The 23,538-nt window shown below is 46.2% G+C and overlaps 3 protein-coding genes across 11 annotated transcripts in view; 1 reads left to right on the top strand and 2 right to left on the bottom strand.

The window, feature by feature from the left end:
- The window catches only part of acaca (acetyl-CoA carboxylase alpha), a 53,900-nt gene extending 51,400 nt beyond the window's left edge, over positions 1–2,500 (top strand). For 7 of the 8 annotated variants that reach the window (XM_062485845.1, XM_062485843.1, XM_062485839.1 and 4 more), the window contains 2 exons: positions 904–1,034; positions 1,068–2,500. In XM_062485845.1, the coding sequence (XP_062341829.1) occupies positions 904–1,030 (127 nt within the window). In that variant the 3' untranslated portion in view covers positions 1,031–1,034; positions 1,068–2,500. Of the gene's footprint in view, positions 1–847; positions 1,035–1,067 lie in introns of those variants that run through there. The other variant, XM_062485841.1, reaches the window with a different exon arrangement.
- Positions 2,501–3,088: 588 nt separating this feature from the next.
- Positions 3,089–14,147, bottom strand: aatf (apoptosis antagonizing transcription factor). Of its 2 annotated transcripts, none has more exons than XM_062485846.1 (12): positions 14,017–14,147; positions 13,287–13,451; positions 11,429–11,869; positions 11,196–11,333; positions 9,473–9,587; positions 9,129–9,354; positions 8,700–8,858; positions 7,642–7,725; positions 6,931–6,998; positions 6,559–6,639; positions 5,050–5,121; positions 3,089–3,567 (listed from the first exon to the last, which is right to left on the bottom strand). In XM_062485846.1, the coding sequence occupies exons 1-12, from the start codon at positions 14,099–14,101 to the stop codon at positions 3,507–3,509; spliced, it is 1,695 nt and encodes a 564-aa protein (XP_062341830.1). In that variant the 5' UTR covers positions 14,102–14,147; the 3' UTR covers positions 3,089–3,506. The 2 variants fall into 2 exon arrangements, with proteins under 2 accessions (XP_062341830.1, XP_062341831.1); XM_062485847.1 differs by having other exon boundaries at positions 9,488–9,587.
- A 638-nt stretch (positions 14,148–14,785) lies between these two features.
- LOC134039549 (LIM/homeobox protein Lhx1-like) lies at positions 14,786–19,650 on the bottom strand. The gene is made up of 5 exons (XM_062485460.1): positions 19,002–19,650; positions 17,748–17,968; positions 17,100–17,374; positions 16,577–16,742; positions 14,786–16,232 (listed from the first exon to the last, which is right to left on the bottom strand). The coding sequence occupies exons 1-5, from the start codon at positions 19,169–19,171 to the stop codon at positions 15,856–15,858; spliced, it is 1,209 nt and encodes a 402-aa protein (XP_062341444.1). The 5' UTR covers positions 19,172–19,650; the 3' UTR covers positions 14,786–15,855.
- Positions 19,651–23,538: the final 3,888 nt, after the last annotated feature.

Raw genomic sequence — 23,538 nt, 5'->3', positions numbered from 1 at the left:
TACCGCTCTAAAAGACTGCAAGATCTTAAAGAAATTTGCCAACATGTGTCAGCCGTATTGGTAAGTCAATATATTTTTTAGCAGGTATCAGTTATTTTGTGAGTGACTTTACGGTATTAAACTGCTTAATAGTTAAATAGATTTGCATTCGGCGTTGTTGAAATAATCTTTGTGCTTGTGTGCTTACGTGACCTAAATCATTTCATGCGAAAATTGCTAACGCATCTGTAATAGTTCGGTAGTTAAAATACATAATCAAAATAAGTCCATTAAAACCCATACACCACAATCTGCTTTTACATTAAATCGTTTAATTCAAACTCGTGCAAATTGGTTTGGCGACAACTAAAGTGAAAGCCATAGTCAGTATATGAGCGGCATATACCGAAAATGGCGATCCGGTGGTGGACAAAAGAAAAGTCATGTGATCTAAAATCTACCTAGTAACAGAGTAGTAACCAGTGGTCCTCACACCCGCGGGTCTGTGCACATATTTTTTCTAACGAGTGTATCGTGATTTTGAGGTGACTTCTGGCCTCGTGAGAGCCACCTAGTGCTAAAATATATTTTTGCAGGCTCCCTGCTCCTCCAGATAGGGTGGCCCTCACTTCGTGGGGTCTGAGTCAAGGTCCTCACATGGGTACAATAACCAGTATGTGTGTGTGTGTGTGTGTGTGTGTGTGTGTGTGTGTGTGTGTGTGTGTGTGTGTGTGTGTGTGTGTGTGTGTGTGTGTGTGTCAGCAAGTGGGAATCCACAGGGGGGTCCAGACCTATGTGTCAGCCTGTGAACTTCCTGCTCGTTCTAAGAGAGAAATCCAATCCTCCTAACCTCCCTGTTTCCTTCCAGCCTGGTGCAAGCCAACCCAGAGGTAGACTCCTCCTAACCTCCCTGTTTCCTTCCAGCCTGGTGCAAGCCAACCCAGAGGTAGCCATGGACTCCATCGTGCACATGACGCAGCACATCTCTCCCACACAGCGGGCCGAGGTGGTGCGCATCCTGTCCACTATGGACGCCCCGGCGTCCTCCTAGAGGGGCCCCACCCAGGCCCCGCCCAGGCCCCACCCAGGCCCCGCCCAGGCCCCCCTTGCCACAAAACCAGGACCCCCCACTGCTCCTTCACTGGAACTGCTGGAATCTGGGTCTGGAGGACCCAACATGTCCACCAGGGCTGAGCTGTTACTGAAGGGACTGTGGGCAGTGATTCTAAAGGGGGGAGAGACAGTGGAGATCTGCTGGGGCCTGAATTTACTCATGTCTTACATGTTTTAGTGTTGTATGTATGTAAGTGCAATTGAAAACTTGTTCAACAAGCAAAGTGGGGAAACAAACTGGTTGTAAACCAACTAATGTGGATGACTGACAAGCCAGTGTGATGCGATAGAAAACAACAATTGACGCACTTATAGCTTCTGGCTTGATGGTGAGGCACAATGCATGTCACGAAAGAAAAGCTAGCTTTCAGATAGACCAAGGCTGCTTTAAATGGGTCGAGAGATTTAATGGAACTGACCTTGAATATGGAACTGACCTTGAATATGAACTAGTTTTAGATTGCTGGGAGGGTCAGTGGGAGTTGACATGGGAGCTCTTGATTATGGTCAACCACAGGAGCGAGGTGGGTCCGCTCGGCAGGGGAGGTGTTAGCTGGCTGGACAGAAGAGAGATGCAGGATGCAGGGAGCTCGCCCCATTCAGATCTAACGCCCCCTCAGGTGTCCTGGGGTTCAGATCTAACGCCCCCTCAGAGAGACAACTAACCACAGCTGTCTCTTCTGTTCCCTCCCTGCTGGTTAGGGCTAACTCGTGCTAACTCTAACCCTGGCTAACTCTAACCCTGGCTCTCTAACCCTGTTCCACCCCAAGGCAGCTTGCTTGGTAGAATGGGACACACTACAGCCGGGTGGAATATGGGTGATAGGCCCACTGTGGCTACTGTCCATTAGCTATCCTCAACTAAAGAATCTGGAGGGGAAAATAAATTACGACCTATTCAGTTTTGTTACTTATTTAGAAAATAATTTTAAATATCATTGTGACAAATTTATCACATCAGTCATAAAGGAACATGGTACTGTACACTAACCCATCAGTGTGAAGTTCTGCGAATTAGTTTTATTTTCTGTAGTAATTTTTTGACCGTTGTAACGTTCTGTATGTGACAAGCTTTTTTCAATCATGACTTTCCAAGGAGAAAATGAGAGTAACGTGTGTAGCATGCACCTGGTGAGGTCACTGTGGGAGGGTGATGCATCCTGGGAACTGTAGTCCCTTGCTCAGAAATGAAGGCTAGATGTGCCTGAGAGTTGCAGTCACGTACCATGATACTTGATTCCATTAAAAGTCTAAATGTATTTTTTCCTTGGCTGAAGATGCGGGAAACTCATTTGGAATGTTGACCAGGAGTGCGTGTCGTCCTGTTACTAATGAGGTGATTGGCTGATGGGAGGGAGACTGTGTTTATGAACTCTGTTCTAATTTAATAAAACAAACTTAACTTCCAGTTCATAGTCGTCTCAGTTCCTTCAGCAGATACGTTGTTCCCGTGGTAACGACACTCCTCTCAGCGAGATCACGGATCTCCATATTGCGCAATCACGGCAGCAGCGCCTGCCGTGGTAATCTAGACACGTCAACGTGAAGTCATTTCCCAGCTTTAAACTTCAACTGTTTTAGGAGAGATGAAGATGATCAAACAGACTCGGATCTCCGGTCTTGTGGGGTTTTCTCTCGTATGATCCGCCCTCTCCCCACGGCCCCTGTACTCCATCACCATGCTACCAACAAATATGGAAGACAAATTGAGTTGCATGCACCCAATACCCACCACAATTATAGCAGGCCCAATAAGAAAATGAGTCATTTGGGTGGTATAATTGGAAATGCGCCTGGCCCTGTGTCCCCAGGGGCTCTGCTCATTTGTGGAGGCGCGCTAGGCCGGCTAATTCCTACGCTAATCACCGCCTAACTGCAGCATCAGGGCCCTCTTCCTGGACTGAGGAAGGGGGATTGTTTAGAGAAAGTTGCAGGGAATTGTTTTACCCGGATACGGCCTGGCTCTACATTGTTTTTTACAGGTTTATGACGAACGACTATTACAATAAAATACATTTTTATTACCCAACATTCAATGGTGGTTTGTTTCTATTCAGCATTTAGCACAAATGAGAAGGATAAACTTTGAGTTCAAATATATAAAACATTGTACACAAAATGTCAACTCTATGAAACAAAGTCAGGTAAAAAATAAACAAAATCCCCAACTGGAATCCAGTCTGAACTTAGTCCAAACCGGGCTGAGATTGTCTCTAGACTGGCACCAGAGAACCAGACTGGCACCAGAGAACCAGACTAAGAACAGAGCCAAATGTATGCATTTTGTCTTGCTCATTGTGGGTAGTCTGAAGTATGCTCTTCCCAAGTCCAGAGACTTGATTTGCATAATGCTGGCCTGGCCCGTGTCCCTGGCCTGGCCCGTGTCCCTGGCCCGGCCCGTGTCCCTGGCCTGGTCACTCCTGAACTACACCATCACTCAAGTTCTTTCCAAATAGTGAACGGTACAGTTCAGTCCTGCACCAACGGAAAAGAAAGCTTTTATTCTTTATACATTTTTAACCATGTTGAAAAGACAAATTCTGGCTAGAAAGTTCTACAAAAAAAAACCCTTGTGTTGCCAGCCAAGTAGACAAGATATTAGAATGTGATGGAGAAGTGGAAATCAGTGGGTGAGACAGACATGGGGCGAGAGTGCAAAGGGAGGTAAGAGAGAGGACTCAATCATGCACCAGGAGCAGAGAATATTCCACATTCATGTGTCTCGACCACTTGAGAGCTGCCCCATGTTGCCTCCAGTGTGTGCGGCAGCTGAGGGTTGTTACTGAGCCCTGGGCCGGTCTGATTACCACCTCCACACGAGTATCTATGGCCTCGACAGACACTCACCCTGGGAGTATCTATGGCCTCGACAGACACACACCCTGGGAGTATCTATTGCCTCGACAGACACTCACCCTGGGAGTATCTATGGCCTCGACAGACACTCACCCTGGGAGTATCTATGGCCTCGACAGACACTCACCCTGGGAGTATCTATGGCCTCGACAGACACTCACCCTGGGAGTATCTATGGCCTCGACAGACACTCACCCTGGGAGTATCTATGGCCTCGACAGACACTCACCCTGGGAGTATCTATGGCCTCGACAGACACACACCCTGGGAGTATCTATGGCCTCGACAGACACACACCCTGGGAGTATCTATGGCCTCGACAGACACTCACCCTGGGAGTCGCTGCTTGCCTCTCCCAGGGTGAGAGCCGCTCAGCTCTTTGACAGACCCCGCTTGTTTCAGTCAAACAACGCAAAAAAGGAGAAAGGGAAGATGAACAGATGTGGTCTGATTTCTGGAAATGTGGTCTGGGTTAGTGTGGCCCCTTCTGAAACCTTTTCAATCCCCATTAAGGAGGGAGAGATGGTCTGCATGGCTGTTTAATTCAGACTCAGTGAGTTGGAGGTGGCAGGGTGTTCCCCCGGGCCCCTGGCCTGCCACAGGGGGCTTAATCCCCAATCCCTGTTTGAGATGCACCACCAGGGTCACGGATTACAATACCCCACATCATGAGCACATAATACATACATTGTCATTCTGCCAGAGCTTGGTAAACACAGGCTGAGGAATACTGAGAGCCTGGAGACAGAGCTCACAGCCCTGCCTGAGCTGAGGCTGGGGGGAGACAGAGAGAGGGGTTTTGAGAGAGACACACACGAGAGGAGAGATGGGATGGAGTGTGTGAGAGAGAGGGCCACAGTGATGAGATCACTCATGTCCTCTTATATTTCTAACAAAAAACAGGTTGTGCTTAACCCTATACCTGCCTTGTCATCCACAGCACCGATATCTATAACCAATACCAAGAGAGAGGAGGGAAGAGGACTCACACACGGACTCACACACTCAGGGATGGTTGAGCACAGAGCTGAGAGCAGATCGATGAGGACGCCAGAGGAAGCAGCTTCATCTCCAGTCCCACCTCAATAAGAAGATACTCACCGGGCATCATCATTCATGGAGCTGTGGTCGATGGGAGCCATGAAATTCACCAGCTTACTGTGAATGTGGAACCTGCAGACAAACACACAGCTCAGATACAGCCTCAGATACAGCCTCAGATACAGCCTCAGATACAGCCTCAGATACAGCCTCAGATACAGCCTCAGATACAGCCTCAGATACAGCCTGATCCTTCCCAGGGCTCAACATTAAAAAATTTTGGCACTGGCCCCACCGGGCCAGTGGGTTTGAAACTTACTGGCCCCAAGACAATTTTTACTGGCCCCCCCTCCAAAAGTTGTAATTTATCATTGTTACAACAAAACCAAAGACTTATAAGTTGTGTTATTCTGTTAACATGTTTAACCATTTATTAAACACATCCTGGATATAAAATGAACAAAAATGAAATCACATTTCTAGTGATAAAAAATAAAAAGGTAATAGTCAGCAAAACAATTGACTTTTAACCTCAAACGTGACGTGCTCTCTTCCCTGCTGACAGCCATCTCTCTGCACAACTGAAACCTCTGGTCCCTCAATGCTAATATATAAAAGCTTCCATAGCATTTCATCAGTATGATACTAAGTACCCAAGTCGACACCATTCTTCTGCTGCAGTTCAATAGCCTGGGGGAACGAGGCAAACGGCTGGCCCGTCTTAATTACGTGATATGCTGTTGTTATAAATCGTGCAATAACACGATGGGCATCTACATTTAAATTCCTGACCAGCATAGTCAACGGCCTGGAAGATGGATTGTCAACCATCCGCTTAGCTGTCACGCAAACCAGGTGCTGTCTGCTACTGCTAGCATGGCTGGTCAGGTATTGTTTTCGAAAATTGTCGGCGCCTCTGTAAAATGTAAAAATATCCACTTTTGTCTGCTTTAGACGGGAACATACGACAAACGACACAGTGCATCTTCGTTCCATAAAAAAGTTGCTTCCGTTTGAGCTCGTAGCTCTACTTTGCTGCCATCTTCACTTTATTGTCTCGCGCCAGTTGTTAAAATGTATCGAGATTAGAGAATTACAATTTGACAACCACTCGTCACTCCTCAACTCTTGATTTGCCAACTGTGCGCCCCACGAGCTGCAAAGTTATTTATGCATTTAGCAGATAGCAAAACATATGAAGGATGTTAACTATTACAATGCAATTTTTTTTTTCAATAAATAATTTGCAGTGGCCCGATCGGGCCAGTGAGTTGCTAGTTTAACTGTCCCGACGTTACTTTTTACTGGCCCCGGGCCATCGGGCCATTGTTATTGTCGAGCCCTGCTTCCACTCTGAATAAACAGAAATATAAAGATTTTTACAGGGGTCTCCCCTGGTCTCCCCTCCCCTGGTCTCCCCTCCCCAGGTCTCCCCTCCCCTGGTCTCCCCTCCCCAGGTCTCACCTCCCCTGGTCTCACCTCCCCTGGTCTCACCTCCCCTGGTCTCACCTCCCATGGTCTCACCTCCCATGGTCTCACCTCCCATGGTCTCACCTCCCCTGGTCTCACCTGACTCTGCGTCCCTTGCTCGCCTTGGTGTCAACCCTCTTCTTTATCTTGCTGCGCAGCTTCTGGATGGCCAGCCACTGTCTGGGAGGGTCACACACAAGCATACAATACATTTAGACATTTAGTCATTTAGCAGACGCTCTTATCCAGAGCGACTTACAGTAAGTACAGGGACATTCTCCCGAGGCAAGTAGGGTGAAGTGCCTTGCCCAAGGACACAACGTCATTCGAATCGAACTGGCAACCTTCAGATTACGAGCCCGACTCCCTAACCGCTCAACCACCTGACTCCCCTCACAATATCAGGGTGAGCTACACACACACACAATATGATTGAGAGTTACACCCACACACACACAGGTGTGGTCTCACCTGCCCATGGCTACCTGGTCGTTGGGATCGGCTGTGCTCGTCTTGCGCTCGATCAGTTCTCTCAACAGCTGAGGAACCAAGCAGAGAGGTGAGGAGCCCGGGAACACCCCCACAGAGAGGTGAGGAGCCCAGGAACACCCCCACAGAGAGGTGAGGAGCCCGGGAACACCCCCAGCACTAAATCAAGTGCCTCTTATCTGTGTCTCTTCGTCACAGTCAGCTCCGGGGCAGGACGACAACGACTAACCCTAACCTCAATCTGATCTACCTGACAGCACTGCTCTCAGTCCCTCTCATCCTGCAGCCCCGAGCTCAGTCCCTCAGGCTGGCCCTGAAGACGAGCCCTTCATACACACACACACAGACAGAGAGACAGAGAGAGACAGAGAGAGAGACAGAGTGAGACAGAGAGATCTCTTACACATCCAAACACACACATCAACACGCACACCAAACACAGCCATGGGTCAGATGTTGATCCGACACACAGAAACACAAGCGTGATTCCTGGTCTGCAGAGAGTTACTGACTAAGAACTCTGGCTGAGGCTGGGTTAGGGTTAGCTGGGACACTGGTTAACAAGAACATCTAGACACCAAAGTAAGACTTGCCCTCGAAATAACACAATAACAATTATCCATGCTGCTTCATGGTTCATTGTGTGCCAGCTGGGGGGTGTAGTTTAGAGTTGTGGTTAGTTTGGAGTCTCACCTGGTGATAGAAGTCATCATCATCAAAGATCTCCTGGTCCAGGTATCTGAGGTGGGCGTTGGCCTTTAGCTGCTCCTCCCCCTCCTGAGGGGAAAGGGGGGAGGAGGAGGGGGAGGAAGAGGAGGGGGAGGAGGAGGGGGAGCAGAGAGCTCTCTGTCATGCAGCAGTCCGGCAGGTGAAGCCATAAACTCCAGATGTACCCCCCCAGATAAACAGGCTGCTCTCCAGATAAACTGACATAGCTGGCAGAGGGAGAGGGATGGTGGTCGGGCTTCTAATCTACACTGCTGAAACAAGCGCTCTGCCAGGATGTATCAGACAACCTGCTTTGAATCATTCTGGACTCGCTGCTGACTACATTTCAGGTTAATATAGTTCAATGGTGCAGTTGCTGGCTAGATTCAATTAAGATAGCGAGCTAATGTATCTCAGTCAGTTAGCGCTGTAACAGCTAAATGCCTTCCCCCCCGATACGGACACAGAGAGGACACAGCACTCTCCTTCAGGACAACTTGTGAGAGACACTCCAAGCTCTTGGACTGAAAATAAGGACTTTAAGGGTATAGCTCGCAGCTCCGAACCTCCCCTGCCCCCCCCCCCCCGTTCCCCCTCCCCTCCCCCCGTCCACCCCTCCCCCCCCGTCTCACCTCCCCCCCGTCTCACCCCTCCCCCCCGTCTCACCCCTCCCCCCGTCCACCCCTCCCCCCCGTCTCACCTCCCCCCCGTCTCACCCCTCCCCCCCGTCTCACCTCCCCCCCGTCTCACCCCTCCCCCCCGTCTCACCCCTCCCCCCGTCCACCCCTCCCCCCCGTCTCACCTCCCCCCCGTCTCACCCCTCCCCCCGTTCCCCCTCCCCTCCCCCCCCTGTCTCACCTCCCCCCCTGTCTCACCTCCCCCCCGTCTCACCTCCCCCCTTTCTCACCTCCCCCCCTGTCTCACCTCCCCCCCTGTCTCACCTCCCCCCCTGTCTCACCTCCCCCCCTGTCTCACTTCCTCCCCTGCCTCACTTCCTCCCCTGCCTCACTTCCTCCCCTGCCTCACTTCCTCCCCTGTCTCACCTCCCCCCCTGTCTCTGTGGGGTTGTCTCCAGGCCTCTCCTTCCTCCCCAGGACACGGTACTCTGAGCGGGGGGTCTGGGTACGTCTCAGTAGCCTCTCCGTGTCCAGCAGCACCTGCTCCACCTGGGTCACCACGCTGCGGTCGAATGCCCCGAAGCCCTGGAGCCCAACACAGGGGAGGGGGGAGGGGACAGAGGGAGGGGGAGGGAGGGAGGGAGTACACTCTGTTATTCTCTGCCTTCAGAAACAGACGTGGTGAGAATTCTCTCTCTGACTCAAGTATCGAGACAGGAAACTTGAATGATGAGAATTCTCTGACTGTGCAGGTGCATACAAGGCACCCACATACGTGTTTGTGTGTGTGTATACATGTGTGTGTATACGTGTGTGTGTGTATACCTGCGTGGGTGTATGAGTGTGTGTTCTGACCTTTGCCCCCTTTCCCAGGGTCAGCCTGGTCTTATCATGCCAGCTCTGCAGTGTGGTGTCCCTGTATGGCTGGAAGGCTGCGAAGCGCTTCACCATGAACTCTGGGTACTCTGCCATGTCGAGCTTACGCTTGGGAGGCCCCGCCTCCCCTCCGGGCGCCACGGAAACCCCCACTTCCTGCCCTGCTTCCTGCTCCTCTTCATCACTCTGAATCTCCTCTTCCTCACTGTAGAGGTCACAGCCACATGCTGAAACATTCTGATGCACAGAGAAATAAACAAATACAAACAACCTACATGCAGTATGCATGACTACGAGTACCTCTAGTCTGGAGGTAACCTGACCTGTGTTCTCCCCACCTCCTGTCCAGGGCCAGGGGCCTGGTGTCGGGGCTCTGGTACAGCAGCTGGTCCTGAAGCTCTAGCAGAGACCTCTGGAGGGCCTTCAGGGCTTTGTGACCTGAGGGAGGGAGGGAGTCTGTTAGCAGCACTTATAACCATCTTCACAGAGACCCCTGTCACAATACACCATCGGGATAAATCTACCCAATAACATCATCTTTAATAGGATCATTCAGAAGGTGATGGTTCTATGGTATCCCCTTTAGGAGGGTGGCTGTCTTTATCTGTGAAACTAAATCTGTAAAATATTGATTCTTGAGTCTTGGGCAGGGACAATACCAGTAGCGACCACACTGCTACATAATTATAACAATATCTCTCCTAACTTCACCTGTCAAACCAAAACAATAAACAAGCCTGTTATCCCCCCCGACGTGACTGATTCAGGCCGCAGGCCTTCAGATCCTACGCTTGGAATGTTGGTCCACGTCTTGTCAACATCCATTAAAACGGGGCCGCAAAACTCTCCAGACTCGCCGGGCGAATGAAGAGAGAGGAGGGGAACTGACTGGGTCCTCTTCAACTTTAATCAGAAGTACACCAGCACGCCCCCCTCCTCCCTCATAATAATGGGATGCTAAAAATTCAGGGGGCAGGCTCCACATCAATCACTCGCCAGATTTGAGTTCAATGCAATAAATATGTAAATGAGAAGAAGCCAGTGTCTCGTAGCGTGGAGGGGGGGGTGGGGTGGGGTGGAGAGAGAAAACGGTATTAATTGCCCGTGGCCACAGGAATCCTATTACTGTGGGCATTGATTATAAAACTGTGCCGAGTGATTTCAGGGAGGAGGACTATCAAGCCTTGAGTAAAACAGGAGGAGAAAACTATTTGAGAATCAAATCAGTAACGTTTGAACAACAATGAAGGAGAAATTAAATGAGGATTCCTACCTAACCCTAACCCTACCAAGGACTCAAAAACACAAAACCTCTAAAGGAAGGAAATGTTGAGATACATGTTAGGGATCCTACAGTGGCAGCCTCTAGCAGCCAAACTCTTTAGGTCCTCATTTGTTGTATTTTACATTTACGATAAAAAGGAACGCATTTTTTTTGGCACTGCATAACTTGAAATAAACACTGAAATAGCCACTGGGACTGTTATTCGTCAGCTGTTGTTACCAGGCAGAAAGTGAAGATGTTTATTTTACATTTATTTTGATAAAGTGGAATGTTGACAGCCGAATCACTCATCTTATATTTGTACAGCAGTGTTTCCCCTACCATTATATTAGGGGAACGCCCCGCCCCCCCAACAGCACCCCCCGCCCCCCCTGGAAGGTCAAGTTAATAAATATTTTTTTTAAAAAAATATATATAGCGCCCGATCACAAAATAAGTAATTTAAGGTTACCTTTCCTATAAAACAGGTCTATAGCTTGCTCTTTTATTAAACTAAATGGCCTAATGTTATTTATCTTATTTACACGGCGGCATGTCATTTCTGTCTCTACATGGTCCCCCCCCGCCGCCCCCCCCCCCTCCCAAAGCTGTAACCCTGGAAACACTGAACATCATCATCATGTAATGTCATCATGTGATGTCATCATGTCATGCTGTGTGAGAGCTGACAATCATGAGATTTTTTTAGACAAGCAAATAATAAAATATCCAGCATTTGTTTTTGAGGGATGATAAAACGGTCCTGGTGTCAAACTACTTACTGTTCTTCAGCGCTCCCGCCAACTCAGCTCCTCCCCTCCTCTTGAACTCTGGAAAGGTCTGGGGCTGAGGAAGCTGATTGGCTGTCACAAGAGCTTTCTGGATTTTGATTCGTCCCTCAAGCAGTTGGTCCCAAAGAGCTGCATGGATGAAACACAATCGATAAAAACATCTATCGCTGAGCAGAATAGCTCAGTTCAACAACAGCAGCTCCACACAGCAGAGCAATACATACCCAGCTGGTCTTTCACTGCCTTCCCCTTCTCCACTTCTCCATCTACCTTCTCCTTAGAGAAAGTCCTCACAGATCCCAGTTCTTCATCTTCCATCTCCTCCTCGCTCTCTCCGTCCTCCTCCTCGCTCTCTCCGTCCTCCTCCTCGCTCTCTCCGTCCTCCTCCTCGCTCTCTCCGTCCTCCTCCTCGCTCTCTCCGTCCTCCAGGTCATCCATCCCTGCCGTCAGCTTGTGGAAGTCCATCACTGAGGAAGATGTCAGCTCAGCGCTCTTCATCCTGGACACCAAGCCTCCGACCTCGGACAGCCCCGCCTCCCCACTGTCCTCCTCTTCATCACTGCCATCACCCTCCTCTTCATCACTGCCATCACCCTCCTCTTCATCACTGCCATCACCCTCCTCCTCTTCTTCCCCTTCATCCTCAATATCATCTTCATCATCTCCTAAAATATATAATATATATGATATACACCTCATTCAAAACACACTTGAGGTGGTCTTCTCCTGTATTCATCTAAACAGGGTTAGGGTTAGAGGTTAGGGTTAGATATATGGGAAATGGACAGAGATATAAAAGCTACAGCAGGGAGGTCAGACATGGGTCGTTATGTCATGTAGGCTGTTATGTCCTAGCTTGTAGATTCCAAATAATATGTCCATGTGCCTGTTTACAGCAGTAATCAACAGTCTAGTGGGCTTGCATTGATTAGATGGCCCTGTGTTTGACTTGCAAATCTCTGCCTTAATCACAGCATTTTGTTTGTATAAACTGGGATTAGTTTAGTTAAGTGCAAAACATTGTGTCTATTTAACCAACAGGAAGGCCCCCAAGCGAGACTGAAGCTATTCTGCTTTTGTAATATACATTGTGATACACACAGAGGAGGTCTGTGTGATGACCTGATGAGTACAACAGGGAGAACACTGTATGGGACCAGTGTTGACGATACAGAGATTTGTGTGGTATTGCTGTGTTGTGTAATGCATCATGGTAAATCATTGTAGAGCATCGGCCAGAATATCAAAGTAGTATTAGGTTAGGACTAGTATGTTGTTGTGACTGCTCAGGAAGCAGTCTTCTGAGCAGGGGCCTCTTTGAAGACCACAAGAGGGCAGAGTTCCACAGAAAGATGTTTCCTGTTGACACTTAACCCTTGTGTTATCTTCGGGTCATTCTGACCCATCAGTCGTTGTGACCCACCGTCGTATTGCGACAACTTTACCGCATACAAAAACAAAGTAAAGCAATTTTGTATTTTTGTAAGCATGCGTCAGACCCCCCACATTGCGAAGGTTAAAAGAAAATTATTTTTATTTGTTTTTGTATTGGGTAAAATTGGGTAAACACAATGATGGTTCGTTATGAACCTTTAGGTCATGTGACCCGAAGGCAGCACAAGGGTTAAGGGTTTACGTGAGGGTCACTGTAGACCAGTCTAACCATCCACACCACAGCAAGGCTCCTCCTAGCCCAGCCTCCATACATAGTTTAATACCTCCTTGGGTATTGCAAGGCTCCTCCTAGCCGAGCCTCCATACATAGTTTAACCCTTGTGCTGCCTTCGGGTCACATGGTCACAAGGTTCATAACGAACCATCGTTGTGTTTACCCAATTTTACCCAATACAAAAACAAATAAAAATAATTTTCTTTTAACCTTTGCAATGTGGGGGGTCTGAGACAGCCCATCAGTTAAAAGAAAATGCTTCACTTTGTTTTTGTATGAGGTAAATTTGTCGCAATACGACGGTGGGTCACAATGACTGATGGGTCGGAATGACCCGAAGATAACACAAGGGTTAATACCTCCTTGGGTATTTTAAGTCTACCCAAGAAAAAAGAAAACATTCCTGCACTCACCTGTGATGTCCCTCAGCAGCTCCTTGCGAGAGGTGGTCTGGCCCAGGTACCTGCTGTCCGTCTCTGGCAGCAGGGCTGTGGCCTGTTTCCGCAGTGCGCTCAAAGACACGCCATCTTCTTCCTCATCACCTTCATCAAAAGTATCTATCACCTTGGCTTTAGTCTCTGGAAATAACACACACATTGGCGAGCAATTTTATGTCAAACGAGCCAAAAGGACATAACGCTATTTGTTAATGCTGCGAGTTACCATGTAGCAGTATATAGTTGTTGAGTCACGAAAGATCTGTAAAGCTAGTAAACTTCACAGGTTCAATTATAGTTTGCAACATAGTTGTGTGGTAACAAAGTGCAACAGAGTACTCTGTACTGTCTTAAGACATGTAAAAGTCTTGAACGAGTCTTGATTCAACTACACAAATCGAGCTAACTTGAAAAGGATTCCACTTGTCCCATCCAGCAAGTTAGCGGTCTGTGTCACCATAACAATGTAAATACAACAGTTAACAGACACGTGTTGTACACCTTATGTGTACGCTTTTATGTTTTATTGAGAAGACGGGGTGTACCAGTCCTGACTTTCGTAGCTGCCTTTGCATCTAGCTAGATAGCTAGATAGCGGTGCAACACACATGTCCAAGGCATGAGGCTCGCCGGCCGGTGGGTTGAACTGTTACTGCAGACAAGAACTGCTTATTTCTTCCTTATTTACTATTAATATAGTCCATACCCTCATCGTGATCATCCTCTGGGTCCACGAACTTTGGGAGAGGGTTTAATAAATCCTCCAGCTGCTGGGATATTGAACCAGCCATTGTGCAATGAACAATACACGTTGTTGCTCCAGGGGGTTGCGAGTTACCGAATTTTTAAATGCGCGTAATGATGACTGCATACTACGTCACCAATACGCGCCTGTTCATTCTGCTCGTTTTGTAAACCAGGGTGGCGTGTGTGAGCAGTTCTTACTAGATGACTGCACGATGTTAAGAGCAACACGTTGTGTGTTTGTTTTTTGTTTTTTTTTACGTGTGAGTAGAAACGAGCTGCGATGCGGAATGTTGTGTATAAAAGTTCAGTGAGCTTTAACAAATATAGCCTAATAAACGTATCATATAACCTAACATCGATAGTCATTCACATGTCCTCCTAATCCCAGTTATGACAGCTTCCTCTTTTTGTTTCTATACATGCTTTGTTCCTAATTAAAACATAATATATAATACGAACATCAAAGTAAAGCACAAACGCATTTGATACATCCCTTGAAGGTAGACTTTGTAGTCCGAAGAGAAAAGTTCCAAGGCTAATTCTCAAGGTCTGGCATTCATGTCCATATTTCAGTTATTTTGATATACTTGAATTTTAGCGAAATTCCCAAGATAAACCGGGTTTTATTGGGCTATGATTCTGTTTTACTTTACAACAGTAAGCATATGTACAATTAGCAGTGATTTGAGCCAACTTGTAGCCTATTGTAATAACCAGTTTTAACTGATACACCTTCAATGTGTTTTATTGTACAGTGAATGGTCTAATATGCACTGGAGGTCACATATAGGCTTGGGTTTATCAGAGCAGTTAAATACATCACAAGAAGTCGATATTTAAAAAAACAGCTGCTGGTTTCACATTTGACCATCAATGTTTAATAATTTGGCTTTCATATAAAGACATAAAAGTCATGACTGTTCAATTCAGAGTTGTGCTTCCTTCCTGCTTGCTACACGATGACCTTTAGAGACCACACCTGATAATGCTGGGCTCACATGCTGTTTCACATCCTACAGTAAGTTCAGCAGAGGAGGTGCAATCACTTACAGGGTTTGTGCTGTGATCCTTATTTGGCAAAACTGTCTATGAGTGTTTTCACATGGTTTCATAACACATATAATACAAACTAGCACAGTGAGGAATAACGACCATATTATAAATAGAATAGATACAAAAGTTTGGTTTGTTGCTTGAAAGAGTTCTTTCTATTGGAATCAAGAGGTTTAAAACAATGCTGATATCCAAACCCCTGAAGTGGTCACTGCAGAATGTACGTAAACAGCTGACTGTTCTAAACCCCCAAACCATCCAACCATTTATCAAAGATTTACCTCATCTTAAGATTCAAGGTTTTTTCCTATCAACTAAAGGGTTATACAACTTTTTAAAGTTCTCCTTTTGAAGGCGAACTTGCAATATAATTTGTCAAATTAAATATAACAAATACCTCAAATAAATAAGACTGAATTATATAGAGAAACAAAATTTGTAGAACATTTAAATTAAATACTTGTTAAAGCTACAAGAAGCTCCAGGTAGAAAGAGTTCATGTGTTGCTATGATACAAACCATACACTCAAACAGCAGTTTGAGTTTGTAACTGCTAACAGCAACCCTAACCCATTAGCCATTAAACATGTCAAAGATCAATAGCATTAAAGGTAATTGTCAATGGATCAAATTAATTTATGACATAAAACGACAATAAATAGATTAATAAATAAATAAAATGGATACAAATAATTCAGGACATAATCATTCCGGGTCATTGTGCCGTGTGGCTGCAGGCTCTTGACTACCAGACCGTGCCTTCGCTCATCTCAGACGAGGGGTGGGACAGCTGGTTGCTGTAGCCGCTGTTCAGCGACAGCGTGGTGAAGGGGGTGCTGGGCCCACACATGTCACTGGAGATGCTGTGCATCGAGCCGGGCCCGTTGGGCTCAGGGCTCGGAGAGTCCGCAGGGTGGTGAGAGATGATGTCTGTGTAGCAGGGCACCTCTCCGGGGGGGTGGTGTCCGGCCAGGTGGGGGTCCAGGGACCCCAGGGGGGTGCCCGCAGGGCCGGAGGAGGCCACGAAGCCCAGGTCTGCGGGGGTCTGGGCCTGGGAGGATGGGGGCCCCGGGACAAAGTACTCATAATTCCCTCCAGGACCATAGTAATCACTCTGGTAATCTGCACACACAGCAAGATCATTAGGAGTGGTGTCACAGAAAGTGTAGATACTGTTTTGAAGAAAAACCTTGAAAATATGCATAAACCGCTAATGCCATGAACATAGCAGAACATACTATGCAAAGTCGTCAAATCCATTTTATCAACATCTTCTTATCACCTCACAAGGACTCATATGGATCTGATGTATAGGCTATTGATACAGCAGCTGCATGTATTTCATGTATAACCATTTTTGTACATCACTGCACCGGTTACCATGATAACATAATTTCTAACTGAACAACAAAATTATCATTGGATTATAATTCAACCATGACTGTCACTAAGTGAGCCTCGCCTACCTCCATAGTAGGAGAAGTGTCCATTGGGGATCAGCTCCCCGGGTTCCAGTCGGTCAACAAGCGTTCTCATGCGCCGTGGACTGCGGAAGAACGCGTGCCTTCTTGCTCCAAGCGCACTCAACTGCTTCATACGGCGCTCTTTAGACCTCCGGTTCTGGAACCATACCTGCACAAACACACACACATGGTTGACACATAATACTGATAGCAGCATATTGATTTGTGAAATTACAATAATGGTATTATAAAAAATAACTAATAATTGATTACATATGCTGCACCACCAAATTTGGAGGCCAAAATGTACTAGATTAACCATCCAGTTCAATTCCCTTTAAAGGTCGTTTCCATTTAGGCCTACAAAATATCAAACTGTGATTTGACTGCAAAATTTGTAGATAAGGTAGGCTATTGCCCTTTGTATCTGTCGTTGCAATGTCATCACGTAGCCTATGCAGATTTTTGTTTTATTTTAGACGTAAATGTGAAAAGATGGCCAATTGTATGGATTTTTTAATCTCACCTGAATAACTCTCATGTTGAGCCCAGTCTCCTGCGCGAGCTGTTCTCGAATGTGTCTTGTGGGTTTCGGCGTGGCGGCAAAAGCAGCTTTCAGGGTCTCGAGCTGCTTGGCTTTGATCGTGGTTCGCGGCCCACGTCGTTTCCCGCCGACATTCTGCTCGTCATTTTCATTGTTGCACGTGTCTTTATCAGAGAGGTGCCCTATTTCTGAATCTTTACTATCTTCTTGAGGGTCTTGGGAATCTGGAGACAGACTTGGGTCACTGCAGGTCGTGACTGTCGTTAGAAAAAAAAGAAGCAAAATAATCGTAACTATAAATTATTTTGAACAGTTAACTACACCTAAAACAGCAGGAAAATAGTAACAAAATTAACGCAGGCTAAATTATTTCACATTCACAATAGGCATAGACCTACTAAAAATAACCGTGCTGATAATTCAAATTATCATAATAAAAGGCCTAGCCTACATTCAAGCCTCATTATGGCTCTAGTAATAATTAGGCATATTTGTGTGATAATATCAAATAATCAATGCTCTGCTTTTATTGTCAACAATCCCAGTTTGCCAAAACGATTCCAACCAAAAGGACAACCGACAATTTCCCTCCGTGTTATGATTAGTGGAGGGTGAATCATGACTCCATACCTGAGAGAAGAGTAGTCTCCTTTCCGTTGCTGCTTAGGTAGTCCTCTTTACAAACAAACTTGAATTCGTCTAGTATATAAAGTTCCTCTCCGGTAGATAACTGTTTGTTACACATCATACAAGTGAAACAGTTGAGGTGAAACACTTTGCTCTTTGCCCTCCGAACTAGATCATTGGGTGAGATCCCCTGGGCGCAACCTCCACACTTAGTGCCAAACCTCCTAAACAGGAAAAACGAGAAGAATAGAAAAAGAAATCAGTTAAATAAATAGGACCAACGTAAACTTTTTTTCAAACGAACGCAACCAACGTTGTAATTTTATATTTTACGCGAAAAATTGTGCATTCAGTTAGGTGATGGCTACAGACTAAATAATGCTGTCTATATTTTCACTCAGAAATTTTTTATTCCATTTCATGCTGTCCACCTTTTCTAATTCTGCTTTTATTTTTATGAAAGCATAATGCAACAAAAGACATGAACAACTAAATGGCTTGTGTTAGGCTATAATTCGTTTCAGTTATACTTAGATTAAATGTTTATCTTGTAGTATATTATCCATTGTTGTGGCAAATTCTACAAGTATCTGTAATTTAATGTGTGTAATCCTATAAGAGCACCCATTAAATAATTACCAAAAGGCAATCTAACCTATATAAATATAGCACATTGTAGGCTATATCCCATTCTGGCCTTAAGTAGCCTATATTGCAATGCAGCCAGTTAAATAAGCGCTTTAATAGCCTATAACACTCTGAAGTCTGCGATTCTACGTGGTTTTCCACATAGAGCTTTTTTATTATTCAAATCCTTCTAATCGCATATTTCACTTGAGTCACTGCAAACATACGCGATTGAGCCGACTGGCAGAACGTGCTGCAAGACCTCCGCCAGGAATCTCCCCGCGGCTTGTCGCGTGCAGCGCCATGTAAACAAAGGACGATTTTTCTGAATCCGTCCCAGAACATGTAGCAGCTTTGGGTGGATCACCGTTCATAATTTGAGCCGTCCTGAGCTGGTCTTTATCTTTATTTTTGAAGGCCGTGCATGTACAGGTTTAGATTCCACACACATTATAAACACTTTACAAAGGCCTATAGAAAAAGATTTTGTATTTTTTGTGTATTTTTTTGTGTATTTTTTTTTACATAGACATTAAGCAACGGAAAAAGACTATATCACTTGGCAATTTTGGTGACAATCACGGAATAACTGGTGTCTGTTCGCTGCACATTGCGGGTGGGTTTGCTTACCTAAAGAAGTCGTTTTTGCAGTACAATCTCCCCTCTCTTGAAAAACATTTTTCAGTCAAATTGCATTTACATTCACAGCACTGTACACATTGTATGTGCCACGGTCTGTCCAGAACATTGAGTAGGAACCTGTCTAGAATGGGCCTTTCACAGCCAGCACAGTGAACCATTTTTTGAGTTTTATTTCCAGCAATCGGGTCAGTTCTCTTTCCCTTTTCTGTCCCGATGTAAAGTATCTCCAGAGTGGGGTTGATAGGTCCTGATGTGCCCTCTCCAGCCCACCTCCGGAGGGTCCAGTCACCCACAACACACCCGGATCAGAGCCTCTCAACCTCCAGCTCTAATAAAAAGTCCTTCTCCATGCAGTTTTTTCTTGAGGGTTAGGGTTCTTGATATACTTGGACAGAGCCGCACAACTTAAGACAGACTGCACATCGCACGAGCTAAAACGTAAACTTGAGAACAGACAGGCCTCATCAAGGGAATGATGACCCGGAGCGTAGATGTGTCTAACCCTTGAACGCATGGATTACGCATGAATACATTGCGACCACCACATCTGATTTAAGATGGCCTAAAACAGAGTTAAATTGCAGTGTCAAATATATTCAATTTCCTATCATTTCAGACCTAATAGTCCGATCCTCCGGAAGTGACACTCGGGTCTAGGCGGCAGCAGCAGAATACGCCTGCCTTAGAGAGCGCACGAGCTAGCCTTATTCTTAGTCTCGTGACGTCATGTTGAATCAAAACCAATCAGCAGCTTGATGGTAGAGTGGCAATTACTATGCCCCTCTAAATTCTCCGGGACCCGCTAAGGACCAGGGACAGCGAATACTGGCCCTTTTTAACATACATATAGAACTGGTTTGGAAACGCATAAAATCAAGGAAACTATAGGCTACTCGAAATAGCGCTTGGTGTGCGGATAGACATACTGAACAGATACTCGAGGTACAGTATTTCATTACAATGACATGATAATGCATTTCATATAGGCACATTTTGGTGAAATGTCCCGCTCTCGTCTAAATTCGTTTTCTTGTTTTTTTAAATGAACCTTTATAGAAGGCGCGTATTTATTGTGGGAAGCTGACACTGCGTTAATGCAATTAGATAATATGACACATGGATTATCTGTAGTGAAAACTATTGGGAGTAAATTACAGTCGCACATAGGCCTATATTTATTCTTCAAATTATATCAACGTGCCCCAATTCAGATGTTGGCGTAGCTTTTTAGTTGGGATAGTAGCACATTTGAATAAAACCGACATTTTTGTTTTATTTATCATCTTATTGCATGCTTATTTTAATGTATAATGTAATTAATTACATGTAATGGTAGCCGAACTCAAGGCAGACTATTTGATTGTTTTCATAGCGCGTCTCTTGTCATTTAGATTTCTATGAATTTGCCTAAAACAATGTTTCCACAATTATAGTCCTAGAGCTACGTTTCACAAAAAATATGTTTATTCTGGATATTAGCCAATCGATCTACAAAAACATTTTCCCACTTTTAATTAGCAAAAGAAGGCCAGCATGGTGCCTTGACAGACAAATCGTATCCTCTGACGAGGACAGAGAAGAAGCCTGCAGCTACATAGATTAATGTGTCTGAGCTTATTCTACATTTCGGGTGAAAGGGCATGGATCACTAATGATTATAATATAATGTCTAGCGATAGGTGCTCATTTTTTACAGATATTATCGCGCGGTGGGCAATGCACGTGGGCCGTCCAGTGAGGCTGAACCAGGAGATAGCGGGCTTGTCCTCGCGGTCGCAGCCCTGCGCGTTGCTGATATCTGCCGCCTGGGGAAATGGAGAACAATCAGCCCCACATGGACTGAAACATTTCAGATATCGTCTTGAACGTGGAATATTTATTTTCGTACCAAAATCCGTGCAGAATTGTTTTCTTCATTGACCATTTATAGGCCTCAATAAAGGACATATGAAAATATATCAAAACACAAAACAGTGCAGATAAATATAGCAACTCAGAGAATTTGGTACAGAGAAAATATAAGGTGAAGTTCTGGATCGGTCTCATTACATCTGTCTCTTAACTGATGGAACCATGAAAACACGACAGAAGCAGCACGAGAAGACAACAACATGCAGTATTTGTCTTCATGGCCTCAAGTGAGTGAAGGAGCAGTAGTTGAATAAAAAGCCAACACCGCTGGACGGACTTAATTTGATAGCCCATAGATCAGGAGAGAGTCGACGCTTTATTTTCGCCATGAGAGAAATAGTTCACCGCTGCCTCTTACGGCTTTACGTTGGGGACATGTCAAGCAGATGAATAGAATGGCTCCTGCAGACACGTCAAGCAGATGAATAGAATGGCTTGTGCATACGTAAGACTCCGTTGTGCCCATTGAGATATCAACACCCAGCAGTATGACCAAATTGTAAGAAAATGGAAATAAGTTGTGTAAAAAGACCCCTCTCCCTCATGCATACACACACACACACACACACACACACACACACACACACACACACACGCACACACGCACACAAGCAATTACAAATGAAAAAAAGTCTATTTAATGATCTAAATAGTGAAAAAACATACATATACAGTACCAGTCAAAAGTTTGGACACATTATATGGGAAAAATGTGTCCAAACATTTGACTGGTACTGTAGTACCAAACGCATTTTTGGGGAGCCCTTTTAAATATGTATTGATCTGACGAGTGTTCATGGGGTGCCGACATACTGAGATCTCAACTCTGGATCATTTTGTGGTGGGGTAGCAGGGTGCTGGTACAGAGGACAGCAGGGTGCTGGTACAGAGGGTAGCAGGGTGCTGGAACAGAGGACAGCAGGGTGCTGGAACAGAGGACAGCAGGGTGCTGGTACAGAGGGTAGCAGGGTGCTGGTACAGAGGGTAGCAGGGTGCTGGTACAGAGGACAGCAGGGTGCTGGTACAGAGGGTAGCAGGGTGCTGGTACAGAGGACAGCAGGGTGCTGGTACAGAGGACAGCAGGGTGCTGGTACAGAGGACAGCAGGGTGCTGGTACAGAGGGTAGCAGGGTGCTGGTACAGAGGACAGCAGGGTGCTGGTACAGAGGACAGCAAGGTGCTGGTACAGAGGACAGCAAGGTGCTGGTACAGAGGACAGCAGGGTGCTGGTACAGAGGACAGCAAGGTGCTGGTACAGAGGACAGCAGGGTGCTGGTACAGAGGACAGCAGGGTGCTGGTACAGAGGACAGCAGGGTGCTGGTACAGAGGACAGCAGGGTGCTGGTACAGAGGACAGCAGGGTGCTGGTACAGAGGGTAGCAGGGTGCTGGTACAGAGGACAGCAGGGTGCTGGTACAGAGGACAGCAAGGTGCTGGTACAGAGGACAGCAGGGTGCTGGTACAGAGGACAGCAGGGTGCTGGTACAGAGGACAGCAGGGTGCTGGTACAGAGGACAGCAGGGTGCTGGTACAGAGGACAGCAGGGTGCTGGTACAGAGGGTAGCAGGGTGCTGGTACAGAGGACAGCAGGGTGCTGGTACAGAGGACAGCAGGGTGCTGGTACAGAGGACAGCAGGGTGCTGGTACAGAGGACAGCAAGGTGCTGGTACAGAGGACAGCAGGGTGCTGGTACAGAGGACAGCAAGGTGCTGGTACAGAGGACAGCAGGGTGCTGGTACAGAGGACAGCAGGGTGCTGGTACAGAGGACAGCAGGGTGCTGGTACAGAGGACAGCAGGGTGCTGGTACAGAGGACAGCAGGGTGCTGGTACAGAGGGTAGCAGGGTGCTGGTACAGAGGACAGCAAGGTGCTGGTACACCTCCACATGCTGTGTACAGCAAGCTGTGCTCTAAAAGCAGAGAATCTATGACTGTAATACAGGATTGTATAAACACTGACATGCAATGAATAAATAGATATACAGATGATGTACTGATATTAAAATAACAATTTATGTTTTGGCAAACACACACACACACACACACACACACACACAAGCATCCCCTCCACAAGGCAAAAAGAAACCAAGAGTAACAAAGCCGTATAATTGAGGTCTCTTCCTTGAGAGACACACACACACAGAGAGGCCCCAGTCAGCAGAGGCGTTCTGATCCACAGAGGGATTTACTCCTCAGCCCCCTTCTCTCTCACAAGAGGCCAGAACAGCCTGAACAGCCAGGGTGCACACTGTTTGTTTTGGACTCCAAATCCATCTCATTATCGTGTGTTAATTGCAGATAATTGGCCTTAACGAGATGAACAGGCAACCCAGTGGGACCATTCACACAAATAAACAAAATTAATTACTATAAGCTAATTAAAGACAATTAAAGTTGATTAAGACATGCTGGAGTGTGGAAGTTGCACAGAAGGCAGAAATATATACATAAACAATACAAAGTACCAACAGTGTTGACATCCGACACTTCCTCTCTGTGGGTCTGTTAGTGGCCGTGTCACTCCTGCTGTCTAAAGGGATCTGAGGTGAACGGACGTTTACATCAGAGTCCTGGAGAACACAAACCCACCACAGTAAACAGCCTGGTGGAGCACAG

Source organism: Osmerus eperlanus, chromosome 19, assembly GCF_963692335.1.
Source record: "Osmerus eperlanus chromosome 19, fOsmEpe2.1, whole genome shotgun sequence".
NCBI lineage: Eukaryota > Metazoa > Chordata > Actinopteri > Osmeriformes > Osmeridae > Osmerus > Osmerus eperlanus.
This window is presented reverse-complemented; position numbering and strand designations above follow the sequence as displayed.